Source organism: Sinocyclocheilus grahami, unplaced genomic scaffold (assembly GCF_001515645.1).
Source record: "Sinocyclocheilus grahami isolate Dianchi unplaced genomic scaffold, SAMN03320097.WGS_v1.1 scaffold831.1, whole genome shotgun sequence".
Classification (NCBI taxonomy): domain Eukaryota; kingdom Metazoa; phylum Chordata; class Actinopteri; order Cypriniformes; family Cyprinidae; genus Sinocyclocheilus; species Sinocyclocheilus grahami.
The window spans coordinates 869,268-888,558 of record NW_015506010.1 but is presented as its reverse complement, the minus strand read 5'-3'; the positions used below and the strand labels follow the sequence as shown (position 1 = coordinate 888,558).

Sequence of the window (19,291 nt, the reverse complement as noted above, 5' to 3'; positions counted from 1 at the left end):
ATGAATCTTTCACAATAAGAATAATAGGGTCCATTTTGATTTCATGTTAACTTCTGGAGTTTGTACAAGAGGACTGCAATGCATTGACCAAACACTTTTTGTGCACTTGCATGGTTCCGTTTTCTCCATTCTCGCTCTTCCTAACCCACTGCACTCAAATCTATTCTTTATATTAAATATTAAAGAGAGAGAGAGAGGTAGGAAAGAAATATAGTTGTTTTCTGTCTCAAACTGAACTTTAACAGAAAAAACTCTGGTGCGGAGCAGAAAATAGCATGAACGTTGACATTAATGCATCTCTTGTCCATCTCAATCCCTTCCTTCCTGTTTCACAGGATGTTCCCATTTAAACTCAGATAACCTGGGCTCCCCGATACACTCTAACACACATACGTCTTTGCACTCTTTCAAGCTTCTGTCTGGCCACTGGAACATTCTAGTTTTCCAGGGCACAGAGAAAGTGTGGAAGATCCAGGAAGACAAATACATTTATCTTCACTGTTCAGATGGTACACATGCACTGAGCTTCATGTTGTGAGAGCAGCACTAATTAATTAGTCACACTAACAATCTGTGAGTGTGTGTGTTTGTGTATCTATGCAGATGTCTGTGCATGCATGTGTGTGCTTGAGATGAAATCAAAGCATGTTTTTGGACCGTTGCTCTCTGATAATGTTAGAGGAATATGTGACACACATTGACATTGACAGTCTATTCAGAATATTTTTTGCTTCCTTTTGAGGGATCAGAAAACTGAGGAGTAAACATATTTATTTTTGCAAAAATAACGACGTCCAAAATGATGAAAAGGAAAATATTTAAAAAATCCAGTTAAAAACAGAAAAATTCATGCCTAATTAAAAAGTTATTGAAATCTGGTTGGTATGATAATATTTTAAGTATTATTAATTAAGTATACAAAAAATCATGAACTCAAACTAGTTGTCATTGTTAGATTAGCTGATATTTTTGTGTGGTTTACAGTTTGGTCTCTCTGTAATATATTTCTGATTTAACGGTTTTAAAACTGAAATGATACATAGAATTAAATATAAATGTATAAATTTTTTGGCATTTTTGTTTTTGTTAGGGAGAAAGTGAGGGGGGTGGGATCCAGAAGGACCACAAGGCTATTGGCTCTAACATGATATTTTAGAATTAAAAATAATAATGACAAATATGCCAAATCTCATTATAAGTTTTTTCTTCTTCTTCGTGGCTTTGAATGAGAACATTTTTATTTACATATCTAAACATTTTCCCCACAAAATGTTTACCCCCAAATTAAAAAGAGAAAGGACATTTTGAAAAAAGAAAATAAAGCTATTAGGATTATCTTTTCATTGTGATTATAATTTTAAGTACACTGTCCACCCAAATTCTCACTACTGTAATGTATTCAGACATTATACTTAGTAGTTGTATTTTTTTAATTTTCATAATTTTCTCTCCTTCTGTCATATGTAGATTGTCTGATTCATTCTAGTGAATCGCTTTGTCCTCTTTCTCACATATAGCTTTGGGAGATTTGAATTATTCTAATGAATCATTTAATCCTAAATGTTGCTGTCTCTCTCATATGTAGCGCTGGAAAATTCAATTCATTCGAATGAATCATTTTGTTCTTAATGCCACTCTCTCTCATTTGTTGCAATGGAAAGTTTGATTCACTCTAATGAATCAATTCGTCCTAAACGATTTGTTCTGACGGTTCACTGTAAATGAACAGATTCCAAAAATATTCAGCAGTTCGAGTCCCTAAGCGGCATTAAATGTCTTTTTTGTAACAATATGTCTTCAACTCAGCTATATAAAGTAGGGAGTGTTTTTTCATTTATTTATTTCTAGTATAAATGTATCTTCTCAGTTTTAATATTGTAACCGGGATTGTTCGTTCAGAAACCCACACTGATATATACATTAATACACAGAATAACGGTGCACCATATTTCACAAAGATCCACCCACCTGGAGATTCTGGCCTAAGTTGTCACTGATTACAGCAGTGAGATTTTGGAGAATGTGCTTAATTATTCTGAAAATGGCACAATGTAAAAAAAAAAAAAAAAAAGGTTTTGACCTAAATATATTATCTCATTTCTTTTTTTCTGGTTTTGGAGTGAAATATAACCCTGTGATGTTCTTGACAGGTTTCATGAGATTGACTATAATGAGATCACACTGGTTACTTTGACATGAAAGCAGCCGCAGATCAGCCGTTCTGGCTTCAGCTGCAAAGTAAACATGCTCTTTCCAAATGAAACTGGAACAATCTGCCCAGGAGGCGTTTTTAAAATGCAAATCTCTTCCAGAGAATCCTCCGTCTCATATACTTGACTTGAGCGATTCAGAGCTCTTTATACTGTGACTGGCCAGAGTTGTTTTTATGTTATTCTAACGCCATCTGAACATTAGATCACAGTCTTGTTACCTTGTCAGCTCTTCCTTGATCTTGATTGGTTCCTGAGGGTAGAACTTCACCCTGAAGCACATAGTGTACGGCTGCTGACCTGAAAACAGCACAACATCAACAATCAGACGAGGAGAGAGAGACAGACTCACTTGAGGTAAATGTGAGACAGATTATGCAGAGAACTGTAAACGAGGGCATGAGGGGAGCTAAAATGATTATATTAATCCATGAGATGATGGAACCCCTCTGGTGAAGAATAAAATGAAGTCTTCAAAGATAAACGTAATGAGTCTGAGAAGTTTCGAGGTCAGAGGGAAAGATTGCTTTCATTGACGCCACAGCAGAGAATGTCTGCTTAGAAGAGTCATTTCACTCTTTGTCTACAATCTTTCTCTGCCACTTTTCTGATTGTGAATGACGTTTAACTTGTGTAAGTTTGGTCATGTTAGCAAAATTTCTGTGACACTTTGTAGGCAAAAAAGTCCATTGTCTATGTTAAATAGCATACATGTATGAAGCACAACTCACACATAAGTACTTTCAAACCAAGCAGCTTTATGTTGGTCAAAGCAACAAATCCCGTTCGCAAAATTGCACATTGCATGGATTCCTATTGAAATGCAGTGTTAATTTTAACAGCAAATTTTGAATTACTTTATGTCATAGTCTTTGTGCTAAAATGCCATTTATGCCGAGTTCACACTGCACGATTTTAGCACGATTTTTCACTCGCCGACAGGTTTTGTGAAATCGCCGACAAATGCCCGAAATCGGAGGCAAATCGGTGCTCGTTCACGCGAGTGACAATCACACAGTGTGAATTATCAAAGACTCGATCTGAGAGAATCGCCGATGCGTCGCCGACGCCCGTGAAATATTTGGCATGCTAAATATCTGGAGCTGTCGGCAATTCACAATCACGCTGTGTGAAATGAGTTCTGACTGAAAAACACATCGGCGATGACCTACAGCCAATGAGAGACCAAGATACAGGGCAGAGGGAAGTTTGGGGAGGAGTTATATGAAACATAGTTTGTGGACCAGTGTTGCCAAATCCGCGATTGACGCCGGTTGTTTTTTATGTCAGCAGGTTGAAGCGACCCCAATAAGTGATATTTAGGCCCTGGAATGTGAATTGTACCAGGAGAACCCGCCAAAAAAATGTGTAATTTATCCCCCCAACCCGATTTTTACTGGGGGACCCCCTCGAAAGCAATCGTGCAATGTGAACACAGCAACAACTGAATGCTACCCCAGATAGTTGTTCAGTTTGAAACCAACAGTGATGCGACGTCTTTGAAAATCGTGCAGTGTGAACTCAGCATTAGTTAACTAAATATCATAAGATTTTAGTCAATCTACAGTTCATTTGGCAGACTAAAATCTAACAGATTTAGTTCAATTGGTTGGTATGATAATATTTTAAGTATTATTAATTAAGTATACAAAAAATCATGAACTCAAACTAGTTGTCATTGTTAGATTAGCTGATATTTTTGTGTGGTTTACAGTTTGGTCTCTCTGTAATATATTTCTGATTTAACGGTTTTAAAACTGAATTAAACTGCATTAAACTGCATTAAACATAAATTAACCAAAACAATTCCAAGATTATTATATACTCCTGGAGAAAACCTAATAACCTGTTCATATGAACAATATTAATATTATTATTATTATTATTGAACAAGGACATTGTCTTCTTTTTAATAAAATGCCTGTAGTTATATTTATATTCTTTAGAACAAGTTTCATATGGCATCCTTCATTATTTCAAGCAGAAATATGTATTTGTATAAATTAATTAACCTTTATTAAAGCTAGTAAAGTGATTCAGTCAAGAGCAGTGAGTGATTTCCTCTTTTGTTGTTTGATTAACATTAAGGACACAGGCAGTAGCAGGAATATTAGGCTGCTGTCACTTTAAGACCTAATGCACTGATCCAATACACTGATACACCAATATTCTCCCAACTGTTAAGACATAACCGACCGTGTTTACATGAATACCTGCCAAAACAGACATTTTGACATAATTTTGTGCGTATTTGTCCGTTCAAGTGCAATAAGACATGAAAGAGAGCTCAATTCAGTACTCATACAATGTGATTTTCTGTGTGTGCTCCGGGTGCGTGATCATAGAAAACCGTATCGAATTTGTCTGAGTAGGAGCTACATTTGAATTTGAACTTACTTTGTGAAAAAGAATTTTCTATTTAGTAAGAATATGGGTAGTATGAATGAAATTCAGACATACTACATCCGCTATGTTATTACTTTCATGTAACCTAGCATCTGTTGCATCTCTTCACTGCCATTCATAAATCCTCTCCTATGGACTCATTAGATAGTAGAGTGTCCAGAATATGCACATCAGAATCCGGGTTTAGCCTACTGTTTTTCGGATACTATGAATTCAGAACATACTACTCTTTTGGCGTACTGTTTTTCACATACTATATAGTAGGGAAGTATTCAATTTCAGACGCAGCATAAATGTAGCAGTTTAAAACTCACTTCCACGATACTAGGGTGATATGGGTGGTTGCCAGAGCATTGCTATGCAGTTGTTAGAGTTGCTGGTTGGTTGCTAGGTTGTCGATGATATTTCTGTCATGACTCCCGAAGAGTTTAGCATGGTAATGTACATGACAATGTTAATGTGTTTGGTCTTGGTGGAATAGATCTGCTACATTGTTGCTACGGCAGAGCAAGTACCGAGACTTGCTACTGCCAATACATTCACAGACATGCTGCTGTGAGCATGTAGGAAATGCTGCTGCTGCACATCTAACATACATGAAATCACCCCGTAGCAAATCTATACAAGTGGAGCTGGGGAAGGTGGAGGGTTTCTGTAACTGCTACAGCAAGCACTAGCCCAGTATTTGAATGTTTGAGCAGCAAGCTCATTGGCTGCTGATGCAAAAGAATCCAATTAGCTGCGCCATGTGAATAATGATGTGATTATATCAGATTGAATTAGAACCTATCGGCCTGCGCCATCTAGAGTTTCTTTACAGAACTTTGCATTTTTGTCTCTAGATATAACTCCCTCCTTTAGCAAGACTATGTTCATGATCTCCTCAACTTTTGAGCTGTGGTGCAACATTTCCAGTTCCCATTGCATATTCCCTACCATATCTGTGAGCTTCAAGGAGGAAAAGCCCAAAATTCTAAGTACAAAATGTTTTAAATTGTGCTACAATGAAAATGAAAAGAGTGACACTACATTCACAACTTCTACCGATACATCAGAATCTGCCAGCTTGAAGGCAAGAACTAAATAAATAACTTACATTTCATCTGTTTCACGACTGGTTTGCTCGGGTCCAACCAATGCTGTAAAACAATAACAAGAGATGGAAATTATTGACTGCTGTGTACTGACAGCTAAAGATGCAATTCAGCATTTTTTATGGTAAGCACTTTGGACAAGCATTCCCACTGATGATCCCTCCCTTTTTTCTATAAAAGACATTAAAATTACAACATAAATTACTGGAAATAATTAAATGCGGTGTTGCTGGGAGAATTTCTGCTCGACTGAAGAAACATTGTCGTACATACAGTAGGGTAAAACCCCTTGGTCAGTTGTCATGGTAACTTTGTTCAGAATCAGAATAAGGATGAAATATCTACCATGGTGACAGTGTAGAAACAAGTGTGTTTAAGTGTTATTTGTGAGGTTCTATTTCTATTTCAAATCAATTATGTTCTTTTGAATTTTCTGTTCATCAAAAATCTTGAAATCACAGTTTCTACAAGCAGCACAACTGTTTTCAACATTGCTAATAATTAGAAATGTTTCTTGAGCAGCAAATCAGCATATTAGTATGATTTCTGAAGGATCATGTGACACTGAAGACTGGAGTAATGATGCTGTAAATTCAGCTTTGATCACAGGAATAAATGACATTTTAACATATATTCAAACAGAAAACAGCTATTTTAAATTGCAATAATATTTCACAATATTACAGTTTTTCTATATTTTTGATAATGCAAATAAATGTAATTTTGATGAGAATAAGAACAGTAGCGTACTTGCTACTCAAGAGACAGGATTTAAAATTATTCACAAATTGTATGTGTATTTAAGTTTAATTGTGCAGTTATTAATTATTGTAAAAATGCTGCATTTTATTTACAGATGTCTCTTTGATATTGTCATACCAAATGCAATGATATTCATTTTAAGTCTGGTTTAAGTGCTTAAACAGTATATCTGTTGAAGTTACATAAACTTTCAGGTCAGTATTACTGAATATTGAAGCCAAAAGAAATTAGAGTTGTGAATGTTACCCTTTGTTTCTCTGGGTCCACATATCTGATGCCAAAGTAATCTTTCTCCAGCAGGCTGTACTGATTACACACGTGATCCAAGAGAAACTGCCCTTTAGTGTCTCTCTGGAGAGGACAGAAAAATCAAATGAACACAAATCAAAGCCATAATCAAATTCAACTTTTTTACCTTTTTTGTAAGTCATTACATCAGATATTTAGTATCAAATTAACTAGCGAGACAGTTCTCATGAACATATCATCATATTTACTGTTGTCTGTATAAATTCATCAAGTCAAAACAGTGACAAAATACAATAATATAGGGAAAAAATATGACTGTCAATATTTTTTAATATTGGCAAATTTATTTATCTTTTTATTGTGCTATATTCACTCACACTCAAAAACAACCATGCAGTGTAACGTTTTATTGAACAGGTTCTTTTAAAGACTCGCACGTTATCAGTCATCAGTCTGACAAATCCTTTACTGTTCTTAATATTTGTGAAACTTAATTCAGTACCATTACTAACTGGTTGTTCATATGAAAATGTGTAAATGGAAATACATTTACAGTTTTTTTTTTATAAATAGTATTTGAATTTGAATTTAAAAAATGCAAACATTCAATTCAATTAAATCTTGAAAACATAAAAAAAAAATCTATAATTTGTAATGTATGTTAAGGTCCTGCAGGGGTGGACAGCCTTGCTGCAAACACTGGTGCACAGTGAGTGATGATGGCTTTATGGTCTGATACAGGACAGTGTCTCTGCTCCACTGAGCAGCTCTGATGACCATCAGTTTTGACTTTGCTGTTATTACATGTGACGCAGGGTGCTATAACACACTCCTGATGAGTGAAATACATCTCCCTGAGTGCAAGGTCTCAGTACCACCACAGAGTGACTCTATGGGCTGGACGTTCTGCTCTAACAGTACATTATGTGAAGAAAAACATCAACATAATTTTCTTAAAGCTTCAGTCTCTAAATATTAATGACTACAAAACAAACACGTCTCTTTATGCACATTTTTAATGTGAAATGTAGATCAAGCTCTACATTGGACAGAATTAGGAAGAGATTTCTCATATCATTACATGTCTCTTCTCTTACAATGATAGAAAGAACTTGATTTTTTAATAGAAAGAATTTGATTATAAATCTGCATTAGTTATTAGTTTGTTGCCACAATTCTAGGGTGTTATGTGTGGTTTCTAGAGTGTTGCTATATGGTTGCTAAAGTGTTCTGAGAGTAATAATCACTCAGAACACTTTAGTAACTGCATAACAACACCCTAGAAACCACACATAACACCCTAGAATTGTGGCACCACACCAACAATCACTCAGAATACCTTAGCAACCACACAGCAACACCCTAGACACCATTAATAATACCCTACAATAGTGACCTGTGATTGTTGGTGTGTTGCTATTCGATTGTTAAGGTGTTGCTATGCGGGTGCTAAGGTGTTCTGAATGATTGTTGGTGTGTTGCCACTATTGTAGTGTGTTATTTCTGGTTTCTAGGGTGTTGCTATGCAGTTGCTAAGGTGTTCTGAGTGATTGTTGGTGTGTTGCGACTACTGTACTGTAGTTTGTTGTATATAGGAAGGATTGGTCAATGTTAAAGGCTTGGGGGTATGGTTACCAGAGCCGATCCTCCCTATACGCAAAGTACGCAAGCTGTGTAGGGCCCCCGTAACACCATGGGCCAACCCCTGCTCTCAAAGATTAATTAATTTTAGTTTTGTTTTTGAATTTGGCCAGCGGTTATGAAAACTGCTTATGTCATTTCTTTTAATGCGGTACGCTGTCGCCCTTTCTACGTAAAAATCAGTCAAATCATGTAATGTGAATGTCATAGTGTCTTACTCGAGACAAAAAAAAATGAGTTGAAAGCGTACCGAGCCGCGGAAAAGACACCGTTTCTCAAGTGGACAAAGGCGTCAAAAACCATTGTTAGCTAACTATGTTCACAAATTCCACTGGACTCTCTTGGTAACGACGGAACTTGCAACCATAGTTGCTTTTGGGAAATGCACCCCAGTTTATTTCCTGTTTCGATGAAACCCCTCCTTCCGAAATACAAAATGTGCTCTGATTGGTTAGCTGGCCCAATGTGTTGTGACTGAAAATGACACGCCCCTTACCATAACAGTGAGTTTTATCTGCTTAGCTATAAATATTAACGATGGTGTCAATTTTGCCATACCAATTCGAGGCTGATTCAGATGCTGAGAATGTTTATGAACGAAAGGATTGTACAGAACCTTTGCAAGCACAGATTTTACAGGGCGTTTCAGAGTGGGGTTTTTTATTATTTTTTATTTTTTTACAGTCTACAGTCTCCAGCACAGCTCTACCAGGCGCTGTAGTCCGAGCGAGCCGTTTGTTGTAGTTCTTGAAAAGTGTTTTCTCTTAAAGAGAATTTCTCCTTTTAGAGTGTACGTTGAGCTTTGTAACCTTGCAGATCTTTTTATGCTCAAACAGCAACATTACACACTAACTAAAGTTGAAAAAGTGACAAAGCATGATAGGACCCCTTTAACATGTTAAATTAGTGTGATTAACTTGGGGGGGGGGGGGACGCTAGAAAATGATGCAATTAAATGGATAGATCAGCCAAAAATGATAGCCCCCCATGTTATTCTAAATCTTATGAGTAGAACACAAAAGATGTTTTGAAAAATGTTCCTGTTGTTTTTATCTATACAATTAAAGTCAACGGGGTCCAAAAGATTCTAGCTCCAAAAAAGGACATGACAGCATAAAATTTAGTTTTCAAGTTTTCAAGTGCAGTATTAGTGATTTTTTTTTTAATTGTCAAAAGAGATACATTTTTTTTGTCTATTGTCAATGTCAGATGCATGACGCGCACACAATTCACACAGAAGTCACTCTCAAAGCAAGTAACTTTCCGTTGGTCACCACAGCAAATTCGCTTGTCCAGCTCATTGCAGCTCCTTCCTGATCACATAAATTCACAATTGAAATGCCTGGATTTCACCAGCAAAATTTTGCTGAATGATAGTAAAAGTGATCACACCTTTCTGAAGCAATTTGTATATGTATGTCCTGCAAAATTTAAGCAGTTATCTCAAGTCAAATCAACCGAGGCCAAACATCAAACCTCATTGGTTTTTGCATGTCACATGACAACATCATGACGTCATGGCACAAGCACCAAGCAATGCTACCATCATGTCTTTTTTAGAACTTGAACATTTTGGACCCCATTGACTTTTATTGTATGTAACTGTAAAACAGTTGAAATGTTCGTTAAATATCCAGTCCCTCCAGGATTTTGCGATTCTGCGATCGCTGAATTTATCGCAAAATCAAGCAAACGCCGCAATTTTCGCAAGAGCTCGCAAATTTCCGTAATTGCCGCAGATTTTCCGCTGATTTTGGGCTTAGACGTGTCCCGTGACGCCATCGCAACATGCATTCAGTCAAAGAAAGGTTGTTTCTCAGTTCCAAAAATGGAATGAACAGCCTTGCGTTATCATCATGACCGATTTACGAGAGCTAAATTGGACAAACGAACCAAAAGCGGAACGAATCCGCGCTACTCGTTTGGGCTACGCAGCGCAGACCGTTTATCTGCTCAGGCCAGAGCCGCGGGCTGGTCTCAATCACACGACACAGTTATACACAGCGCTGGGAGATACAGTAAAGAAAGCAGTCGAATTCACCATGGATTTAACAGTAAAACTACAGGAACAACTTGTGGCAGAAATGGTCTAATGTGTTTTTAAATGCTTCACACAATTTTTCCCAGCACTTCAAAGCTTTAAGTATTACAGAATTTTAAAGTTATATTTAATGTGATGACATTATTTGTTCATCCTTCATAGGATGCCCCCATTTATAAAGCTAAAAGTTTCATAATGTAGGAAAGCAAACACTTATTTAAAAATAAAAAAGACATTCAATTACCACTTGTAGATGGCTGCAGAGAAGTACTGATAGGCTTATTAGCCATTTCCACTCCCTAATATATATATTTTTGTATTTATTAAATTATATTTAGACATTTTGAATGACAGTAATAAAATTAATTTTATCTGCATCTCAACTACCCAGACAGCACAAGAACATCTGTAAGACGTCTGCTAAAGATCTGGGAAACATCTGCTGTGTAATCTAATAAACGTCTCGGAAACAGTTTTACATGCATTTTAATAAATGTCTATTTGACATCTGACAGGAAACATCTTAGAGACGTATTGCAGATGAGCAAACACTCTAAAAAATACATCTTGCATATGTAAATGCAGACATCAAATAGACATCTCCGAGATGTACATGTGCGATTAGGGTGAGTGCTTTTCTGTCAGGTGCTGGTGCCACCTTCTGTAGAACTTTATGGCACTGGTGCTGGTGTCCTCAAATGTTAGTCTGGAGCCCTGCAATGGTTCTCGAAGTCAGAAAGGTCATAACAATGTTAGAAGAATGTTGTCTGTGGCATATTTTCACTGCAAAACTATAAGAAATGGCGCAAATATCACCGCAAATTTTGTCATTTTAGTCCGCAAAAATCTGAAAAAAGTCCCGCGAAATCCTGGAGGGACTGAATATCTTCTTTTGGCTGCACTAATCATGGCCTCTGAGCTGTATGTAAATTTATTAATAAGGAATTTTACTACCATCTGAGATATTCAAGCTTGAAGTACCACCATGAACTGCTTCTTATTGGACATACTGTCTAAATAAAAATTAGATGCTCATTGCGTGAGATGCTAAAAAACATAGTGACGCCGATGTCACAGACATTTCACACTGCAGATTCTGAATCCATTTAACAGTGTTCTCCAGTATTGTTCTGGATCTGAACCTGATGACCTGCGCAACACTTATGGCTATAATGGGAGCAATCTAATCTTGAAACCATAGAAGCATTTCTCTGTTCATCCTCTAATCCCTGAGCAAAGGAAAGTGGATTATGCCGACAACAGGTCTGAAGTGAAACTGACCTGGTGTTGTAAGACGAAGTCTTTCTTCTGTTTTACTGTCTATATCTCATGCTCAGTACATAACTAAAGATCTAAACATATTCTGAATATCACATCTTCATTTCTTCATCAGTTCCTACATCTGTCTAGTGTTTTGAAGGAAAAATGTATACGTTCATGTCCTTGGTGAATTTTTACCTCTTTTCATGATTTATAACTAAAATGTACCGTGCAACATCCATGTGCACTGATTTACATTACATTTGATTGCTATTTTTGATTATGCATGTAGACCTGCAGTCTGAAAATGTCATTGGCTGTATGAATAATTTGTGAGGTGACATTCTGCTTGCAATGCATAAAGCAATTCCTGCATCAGAAAATATCACAATTATTAGTGAGTGCAAATCTGGACAGAATGTGACCGGTTTAAACATGTAGTGATGTCACAACTGCACGCAAAACAGTGTCATTAAGGATGTTAAAAGGTTAAACATGTCGAGTTGAATACAGAAACTAATTGGTAGAAGAACATTTAGGAGGAAGTACAGATGCCAAAGTGAGTGATTCACTATTTCTAACTGATGGAACTATTTCTGTGATGATGGAATCTTTCAAGACATTTAAAGTCACGTCATGCTGGAAAAATGGCCAAACGTTGTACTATTTATTGCAAACCTTCAATGATTCAATTGAGAAATGTAATTGATTATTGATTAAACCTGGCATTTTAAGAGTAAATGATCATTAATGTTGCTTATGAAGACAACAGGATGCTGAAGATGGCAAATGTGGTACTTTTATTCTCAAAATGAATGAGTCTGAAACAATCATAACTGATTGTGGCTGCATCATAAAACATTTATTCATTTTACACGGACAGCTTGAGTGAATTTTCTTGTTGTTCTGGGTTCCCTTGTGAAAATGAGGTACACGTTAGCATACTTTTAAAAAGAATACTTATTATGGAAATAATACACTTTTTAAAAACATATAAGCTTTGAGTGTGAACAGAATATAATATTTTCCAGAACATATAAGCAAATTAATTGCAATTAAATGAAAATGTATTACAGTTAAACTTTTTGACCCACCTTACAAATAAAAAGGAAAAATAAAAAACTGCTTAGAATTTACTCTTTGAATTCAATATGCACTGATTTGTATTTAAGCTGCAAAAGTTATTTAGGTAAGAGCAGTGAGTGATTTTCTCTTTGTCTTTTGTTCATGGCCCCAAATAATGCAAGCTGTAGCGATATGCATATTGCGGTATGTACATTTGCGATACTTTGATAATTTCGATATATAGCACAGCCCTAATATATATTTGAATATTCGTCGAATAAAAAAAAAAAATCCACAGGTCTGCGTCAGCCGTCAGGCAGCCTTATCAGTGGCGCACGAAATGCGACTACAATGTAAGTGTCATTGCATTTTAATGCTTTTGTTAGCCTATCCAGTTGAACTCACTAGATGCGGCGCTGCTACGTTGTACATTCAATATATAGCAGAAAACGAGACCATCAGTGTGGTGAATATGCTGTTTACGGGGAAACTGAAACCAAGCCGTTCACACGGAACACATATTAATCACATTTTCTAGCGGGGCATCTATCAGCGTTGCATTCGCGTCTCGCACTTTTTTTCAAAGATAGTCGTGTTATTTTATTACGCTTTGAAGAAACGTGCATAATATTTTGCTCGATGCGCCCTCTTGTGGCCTCAGGAGAGATGCCAAAAGCTTTTTTCCCCCCTAACTGAAATGATGCCTTTTAAATTCGAATATAATTAGATTTTTTTATGATATTTAAGTGGAAAATTCGAATTTGGTTTTTCAGTCATTTTGACAGCCTTAATATATATATACCTGGAAGTAAACTATTTGTGAAATATTAGTTAGTAGTTGAATGGGCTGTTCTGTGGAGTGTAATATGCTTTCATTCCAGCAGAAGTGCTGTGAGTGACAGATATGAGTGTGTATCAGTGTGTGTTTGTGTGTTTAACGGGTCATATATCCCCAATGGCCAAACATGCTGTTGTCTCTTAAAATATCTATCATCACACACCACACACTGTCACTGCACTGCCTCAGGCTACTGATGTACAAACAGAATGGGAGGACTCTTCGACACACGCACACACACACACACACACACACAAACACATGCTTACTATCTAAATAAGGACGTCATAGAAAAAGAAAGAAAGAAAATACTAATTTTATTTTTTAAATATTAATAAATATAATTACAATAGACTAAACCTACCTCTAAAAAATAAAAAAAAATTAAGAGCATTTTTTACAATCAAAAAGATATTTATTTTATGTATTAATCATTTTTTTAATTTCCCCAAAGTTCCATATTTTAAAAAAGAAATGTGTTTGAGCAAAAGAACAAGAACTGATTTACAGAGCATTGAAAAAAAAAACAGTGTTGCATTCTGGGCACAGACGTACACGCTGTCTATGAAGCGTAGCGGCTAGTACATATGCACTGCACATCACTGACACATCATTCACCACCAGAGCAATGACGTCATTCATTTACACCCCTCCTGACTCCCCCTCCTCCTGTTTTATGATCTTTTCTTTCTTCAGTCATTCTTGCAAAAAAAATCTCATCAAAGGACATGGAGGAGGAGGATAAGAATAGCATGAGCACTATTTATAGTCTCCACCACAACACCACCTTCTCTCCTTCTTGCTCTCTGGACATTTATTGATGAAAAGAGGGAATGAGAGAGGATGAGAGATACATTTCTGCAGATGGGGCAATTTGCATTTGGTCGAATACAAAAATAGCAATCAGTGATGACACCGCTGCATTTTTAAGTGTGCTGCATTAAGTGTGACTAAAGCTACGGCACGCTGACATCTTCATAACACTTACCCTTAAAACACTGCAGGTATCAGATGGTAAAGCCATGGTGCTTTGATATATATCATGAGTACTGAATGATTACTATTTCCATACTCCAAAAATCATTCATAGGACACCATGGTATCTCCACAAACCATGGCAATATCATAGTACTTCTTGTTACTTCATATATCTGGTTTACTTTTCGTTTACTGTGTTTTAATTGGTAGATGTCACAAATTCTTGTTTGTTTTCAATTTGAAGTTTAGTTTCATTTATACTTTAAGAATTCCTTTTCGATTATTTTCTTTTAACTTTTCTAATGAAGGTAGCCATGTATATATATATATATATATATGCGTATTATCAAGAAATTAAATACAGCTGATGATGATAAAATGGTTTTACAGTTCCAGATACCGTACTGAATAATGATATACCATGGCATTTATAAAGTACATATAATAATTCTAAGAACACCACTGTAATACCACAGCTAAATGTTAAAAATGGTAATACCGTGGTAACTCCAGTTACTTATTACTGAATGCCATTAAAACAGAAATTATAACTGGCTATCAAATTCTGAAGTTCCAGCTTGAAAGACATTCAGTGTTATAAAAAATGTTGATTTCATATTTTATATTCCTAAAGGCACTCCAAATGTTCTGCGTGGCTCAATTTTGTCCGGTTTTGTCCATGTGAGGAATTTAATGGCAGAAGCAGAGCGCTGCATCAGTAGCACATGAGCGATGCAGCAGTTACACTGAAGAGCATGATCTGCCTTAATAATGCATCAGCGATCTGTCCTTCAGACACTGAGAAGACACTCACTGAGCGCTGACCCACACAAAACACACACACACACATCTCATTTACTCCTTACAGTACACACTGAAATATGCTGATTACAATATAAACTGGCTACAACTTGACATGGTTTCATTCTGTCCAAAACAGATTAGGACCAGTGCATTTCTCATGATTTGTAACTAAGCGACAGCCTCAAAATATCTAAATTTTTCAAATCATTGGATGTTTCATGGCTTAATGGCAGAAGCAGAGCGCTGCATCAGTAGCACATGAGCGATGCAGCAGTTACACTGAAGAGCATGATCTGCCTTAATAATGCATCAGCGATCTGTCCTTCAGACACTGAGAAGACACTCACTGAGCGCTGACCCACACAAAACACACACACACACATCTCATTTACTCCTTACAGTACACACTGAAATATGCTGATTACAATATACTGTACACTGGCTACAACTTGACATGGTTTCATTCTGTCCAAAACAGATTAGGACCAGTGCATTTCTCATGATTTGTAACTAAGCGACAGCCTCAAAATATCTAAATTTTTCAAATCATTGGATGTTTCATGGCAAATATATAGAATTGTGGAAATAAAAAATTATATATATATATATATATATATATATATATATTTGTTTTTCTTGTGGTTCTGAAAAAGAGAACCACAAAACTAGAAACTAGATTTTTACATTTTCTAAATGTAAACATTTTCCTAAATGCAAAACTCACTGTAATGGTTCTAGGGTGATGTGAATATTTGGGTTTTCCATGTGGTTGATAAGGTAATTTTAACATGCTTTTTTGCAGTTGTTAAGGCGTTTTGGGGATGTTTCTAGGTGTTGGCATGCTGTGGTGATTTCTATAAAACAACAGAAATAGTGACTCTTGCCCTAGCAAACACCAAACCACATATTGCAAGTATTGCTATAATATGAAGACACTTAATGATCAAAAATGCCTAACTTTTCAACCCACCTTGTATGGTTTTATATAGTTGCATAGTTTAATATAATTTTTAGTAAAGTTTTTAATATAATATAATATGATAAATAGGGCAAACGTACCTATTAAGCTCACCAAAATCTACATTGAGACCTTTTTAGTGCACAAGATATTGGTTTCAGTACAAAAAGTTATGTTAAAATAAAAGATTAATCTCTCAAACAAAAATATTTAATTTTATTTTAAATGACAAAAGCATTTCAATTAAGATATACATCATTAAATGCAAAAAAGTCTGGCTGTGCTTAATCAAGCAGCAAGGCATCCAATTTTCCACTGATTTACAATCTGGAGAAGTTCACCGAGAAGTTCGCCAGTCTGCAGATTTGAGTCGACTGATTCCACAGAAAATCAATTAACTTAACTTAAAGTGACAAGCATCAGATAATATGTAACGTCTGTTTATGAAGTATTTACATTGACGTTCAATGTGGAAGAGCTTAAAGAGAGCACACTGAGCTTAATGGGAGCAGAAACCATTTTTAATCAATTTCATGTAATATTTATTAAAATGACAAGATTTAGCAAAATAAATCATCTAGGTCATGTATTAAGTTATTATGAACAACTATTATTAACAATATCTATGAAATTATACTTTTTCTTATAGACGTCACACTGAAGCTGTGTGATTTTCATAGTAGTGCACCCTTTAAAATTATGCAAATCTTCCCACATAGTGAGGTAGACGTGTGGGGGCATGTTAGAACGAGCCGTTTTAGGTAGGCGTGGCTGACTCTTAACTTTTATAAAGAATATCTCTTTGGATTTGAGACTTTAGTCTTTGCAACTTTACAGATCTTCTTTATGCACCAAGAGCTTGTAACACTCCAAAGAGAAAGGAAAAATTGAAATCGCATCATATGACCCCTTTAAGCTTTAAAATGAGATGAAGGGGAAAAATTATATTTCAATGCTTTTGCATTCACTCACAAAAATTGAGCTTCCTCAAGAAACTTTCTTGAAAAACCTTTTGCGCACCCCCTAAAAAGTTTGCATTCACAAAACTGGTGATGGAGGTAAAAACTAATGCTATTTCAAGGACTATATTTCAATGCTTTAGCAAGCAAATGCAACGTTTTTTCAGGTAAATGCAAAAGTTTTAGAAGAGAACACAAAATATTTGCAAATGATAGCTACATTTATCAGGGGACCTCAGTACTTTTGCAAAAGAAAAAGTAGATACAATCTGCAAGCGCACAATGTTTCTTGGGGAAATGCAAAATTGTTGCGAGCCAATGCAACGTTTCTCAGGGGAATTTTGCAAGTAAATGCAAAATCATATCCCTTTAGATTAGGGCTCCCTGTATTGTATTTCATTCTTATGCACAAAATTGAGCAATTTTGGTTAAGTTTAAAGTCAAGTCAAGTTAATAAAGTCATTGTATGTCATGTCAAAGCCATGTTTTGCTCTCTGTCTTATGACTCATTTAAGCCATATCGCGTAAGAAAGGGATTTTGTTGTTTTATAGCCCTGCTATTCAGACAACATTGGCATGATTACGAGTATGACATTGCTTTTATACAAGCATTTAATAAACAAGAAGTTAATATTGAGAAACTTACATTTTACTTCATCTATTCTTGCCAACAAAAATAGTTCCAAACGAAGACAAAAAATTGACTCTCACACATCAGAGCAACACAGAGAACACGTTTCGTTCCTAAATGAATCCGTGTTATGACAGTATCAGTTGAGTGAATAATTCAATGACTCATTCATAAAGAGTGTAATGATTTCATGTGTAAAAAGCAGTGCTGGGAAGTAACTGATTGTTACTGACTGTTTATTGATTACGTGTTTACATATTATTCACACAATAGCAATCAGTTATTCATATTTTATTGACTCTCACTAAATCTTCTTTTCCACTAAACTCACAAAACCCCAGTTTGGTAAACCTTGACATCATGTAAAGTTCAATGCACTTCATGATTTGAATATAATTTCTTTCACTTTGTATTTTTATAGCAATATGGTTCAAGATTGCCCTATTTAAATCAATGTGATGAACGTGTAAAGTCAAAAGTAATCTAAAAGTAATCCAAAAGTAGTCTGATTAAATTACCTGAAATGTGTAATGTAATGGATTATGTTACTGACTACAATTTTTGTCATGTAATTTGGAATCAGTAACAGATTACAATTTGCAAGCAATCTAGCCATCACTGGTAAAACGTCACTGAAACATTCCCTCTAATGCACATACTGACCAACACACTCTCATGGCAATTAATAACTACTTTACGCTTTGGTGAATTGATGCCTAATTCGTAAATTTTCCTAAAAATCCTACGTTTCCGTACAAATCACTGATTGCCACCCAACGTTTACTCCTGAGATTGGGTTGGACTGACAGTCTATGTGTAATGTGCAAACACAGTGAAAACTCAAAGGTCTGTATATCAGCACTCTCTAGGCCACTCAAAATCAAGGAGCAGAACTAACTGCTGACCGACACTAGCCAGCACATAGATCCTTGCCTCTGCCTGTTTTCTGCAGCTTCTCCACAACAACGTTACAGTTTACCACTGGCATGTTTCTTTGACTAGTGCATCTTTGAGCCTATATTTAGTAGCAGTAAAATACTTAAAGGGGACATATGATGCGATTTCAATTTTTCCTTTCTCTTTGGAGTGTTACAAGCTCTTGGTGCATAAAGAAGATCTGTAAAGTTGCAAAGAAGGCGTAACTTTTATTCTCGCTGTAGTATTGTTGACGCTGCCGCCATGTCCTGAAGACGCTGTGTTTCGCTGTGAAAGCTCAGCTCACTCTATCTAAGCCTGGGCTTCCCCTCACGCTAGGCCGCTGTGTTTGTCGTTGTGAAAGCGAAACTACTTTCTTTGGTCTTCCAAAAATGGACACGACTACAAATCAGTGGTTAAGCAGTATTTACAACACTGTTCCAGAACACTTCAACCCAAATATTCAGATGTGTGCAGCAC

The 19,291-nt window shown here is 36.0% G+C and overlaps 1 protein-coding gene across 1 annotated transcript in view; it reads right to left on the bottom strand.

Annotated features, from left to right (window-relative positions):
• LOC107562641 (FERM domain-containing protein 3-like) overlaps positions 1-19,291 on the bottom strand; it is a 55,088-nt gene that overhangs the window by 34,832 nt on the left and 965 nt on the right. The window contains exons 2-4 of the mRNA XM_016247315.1: positions 6,719-6,823; positions 5,713-5,755; positions 2,432-2,510 (exon numbers count right to left, since the gene is read on the bottom strand). Coding sequence (XP_016102801.1) covers positions 2,432-2,510; positions 5,713-5,755; positions 6,719-6,823 — 227 coding nt within the window. The remainder of the gene's footprint in view (positions 1-2,431; positions 2,511-5,712; positions 5,756-6,718; positions 6,824-19,291) is intronic.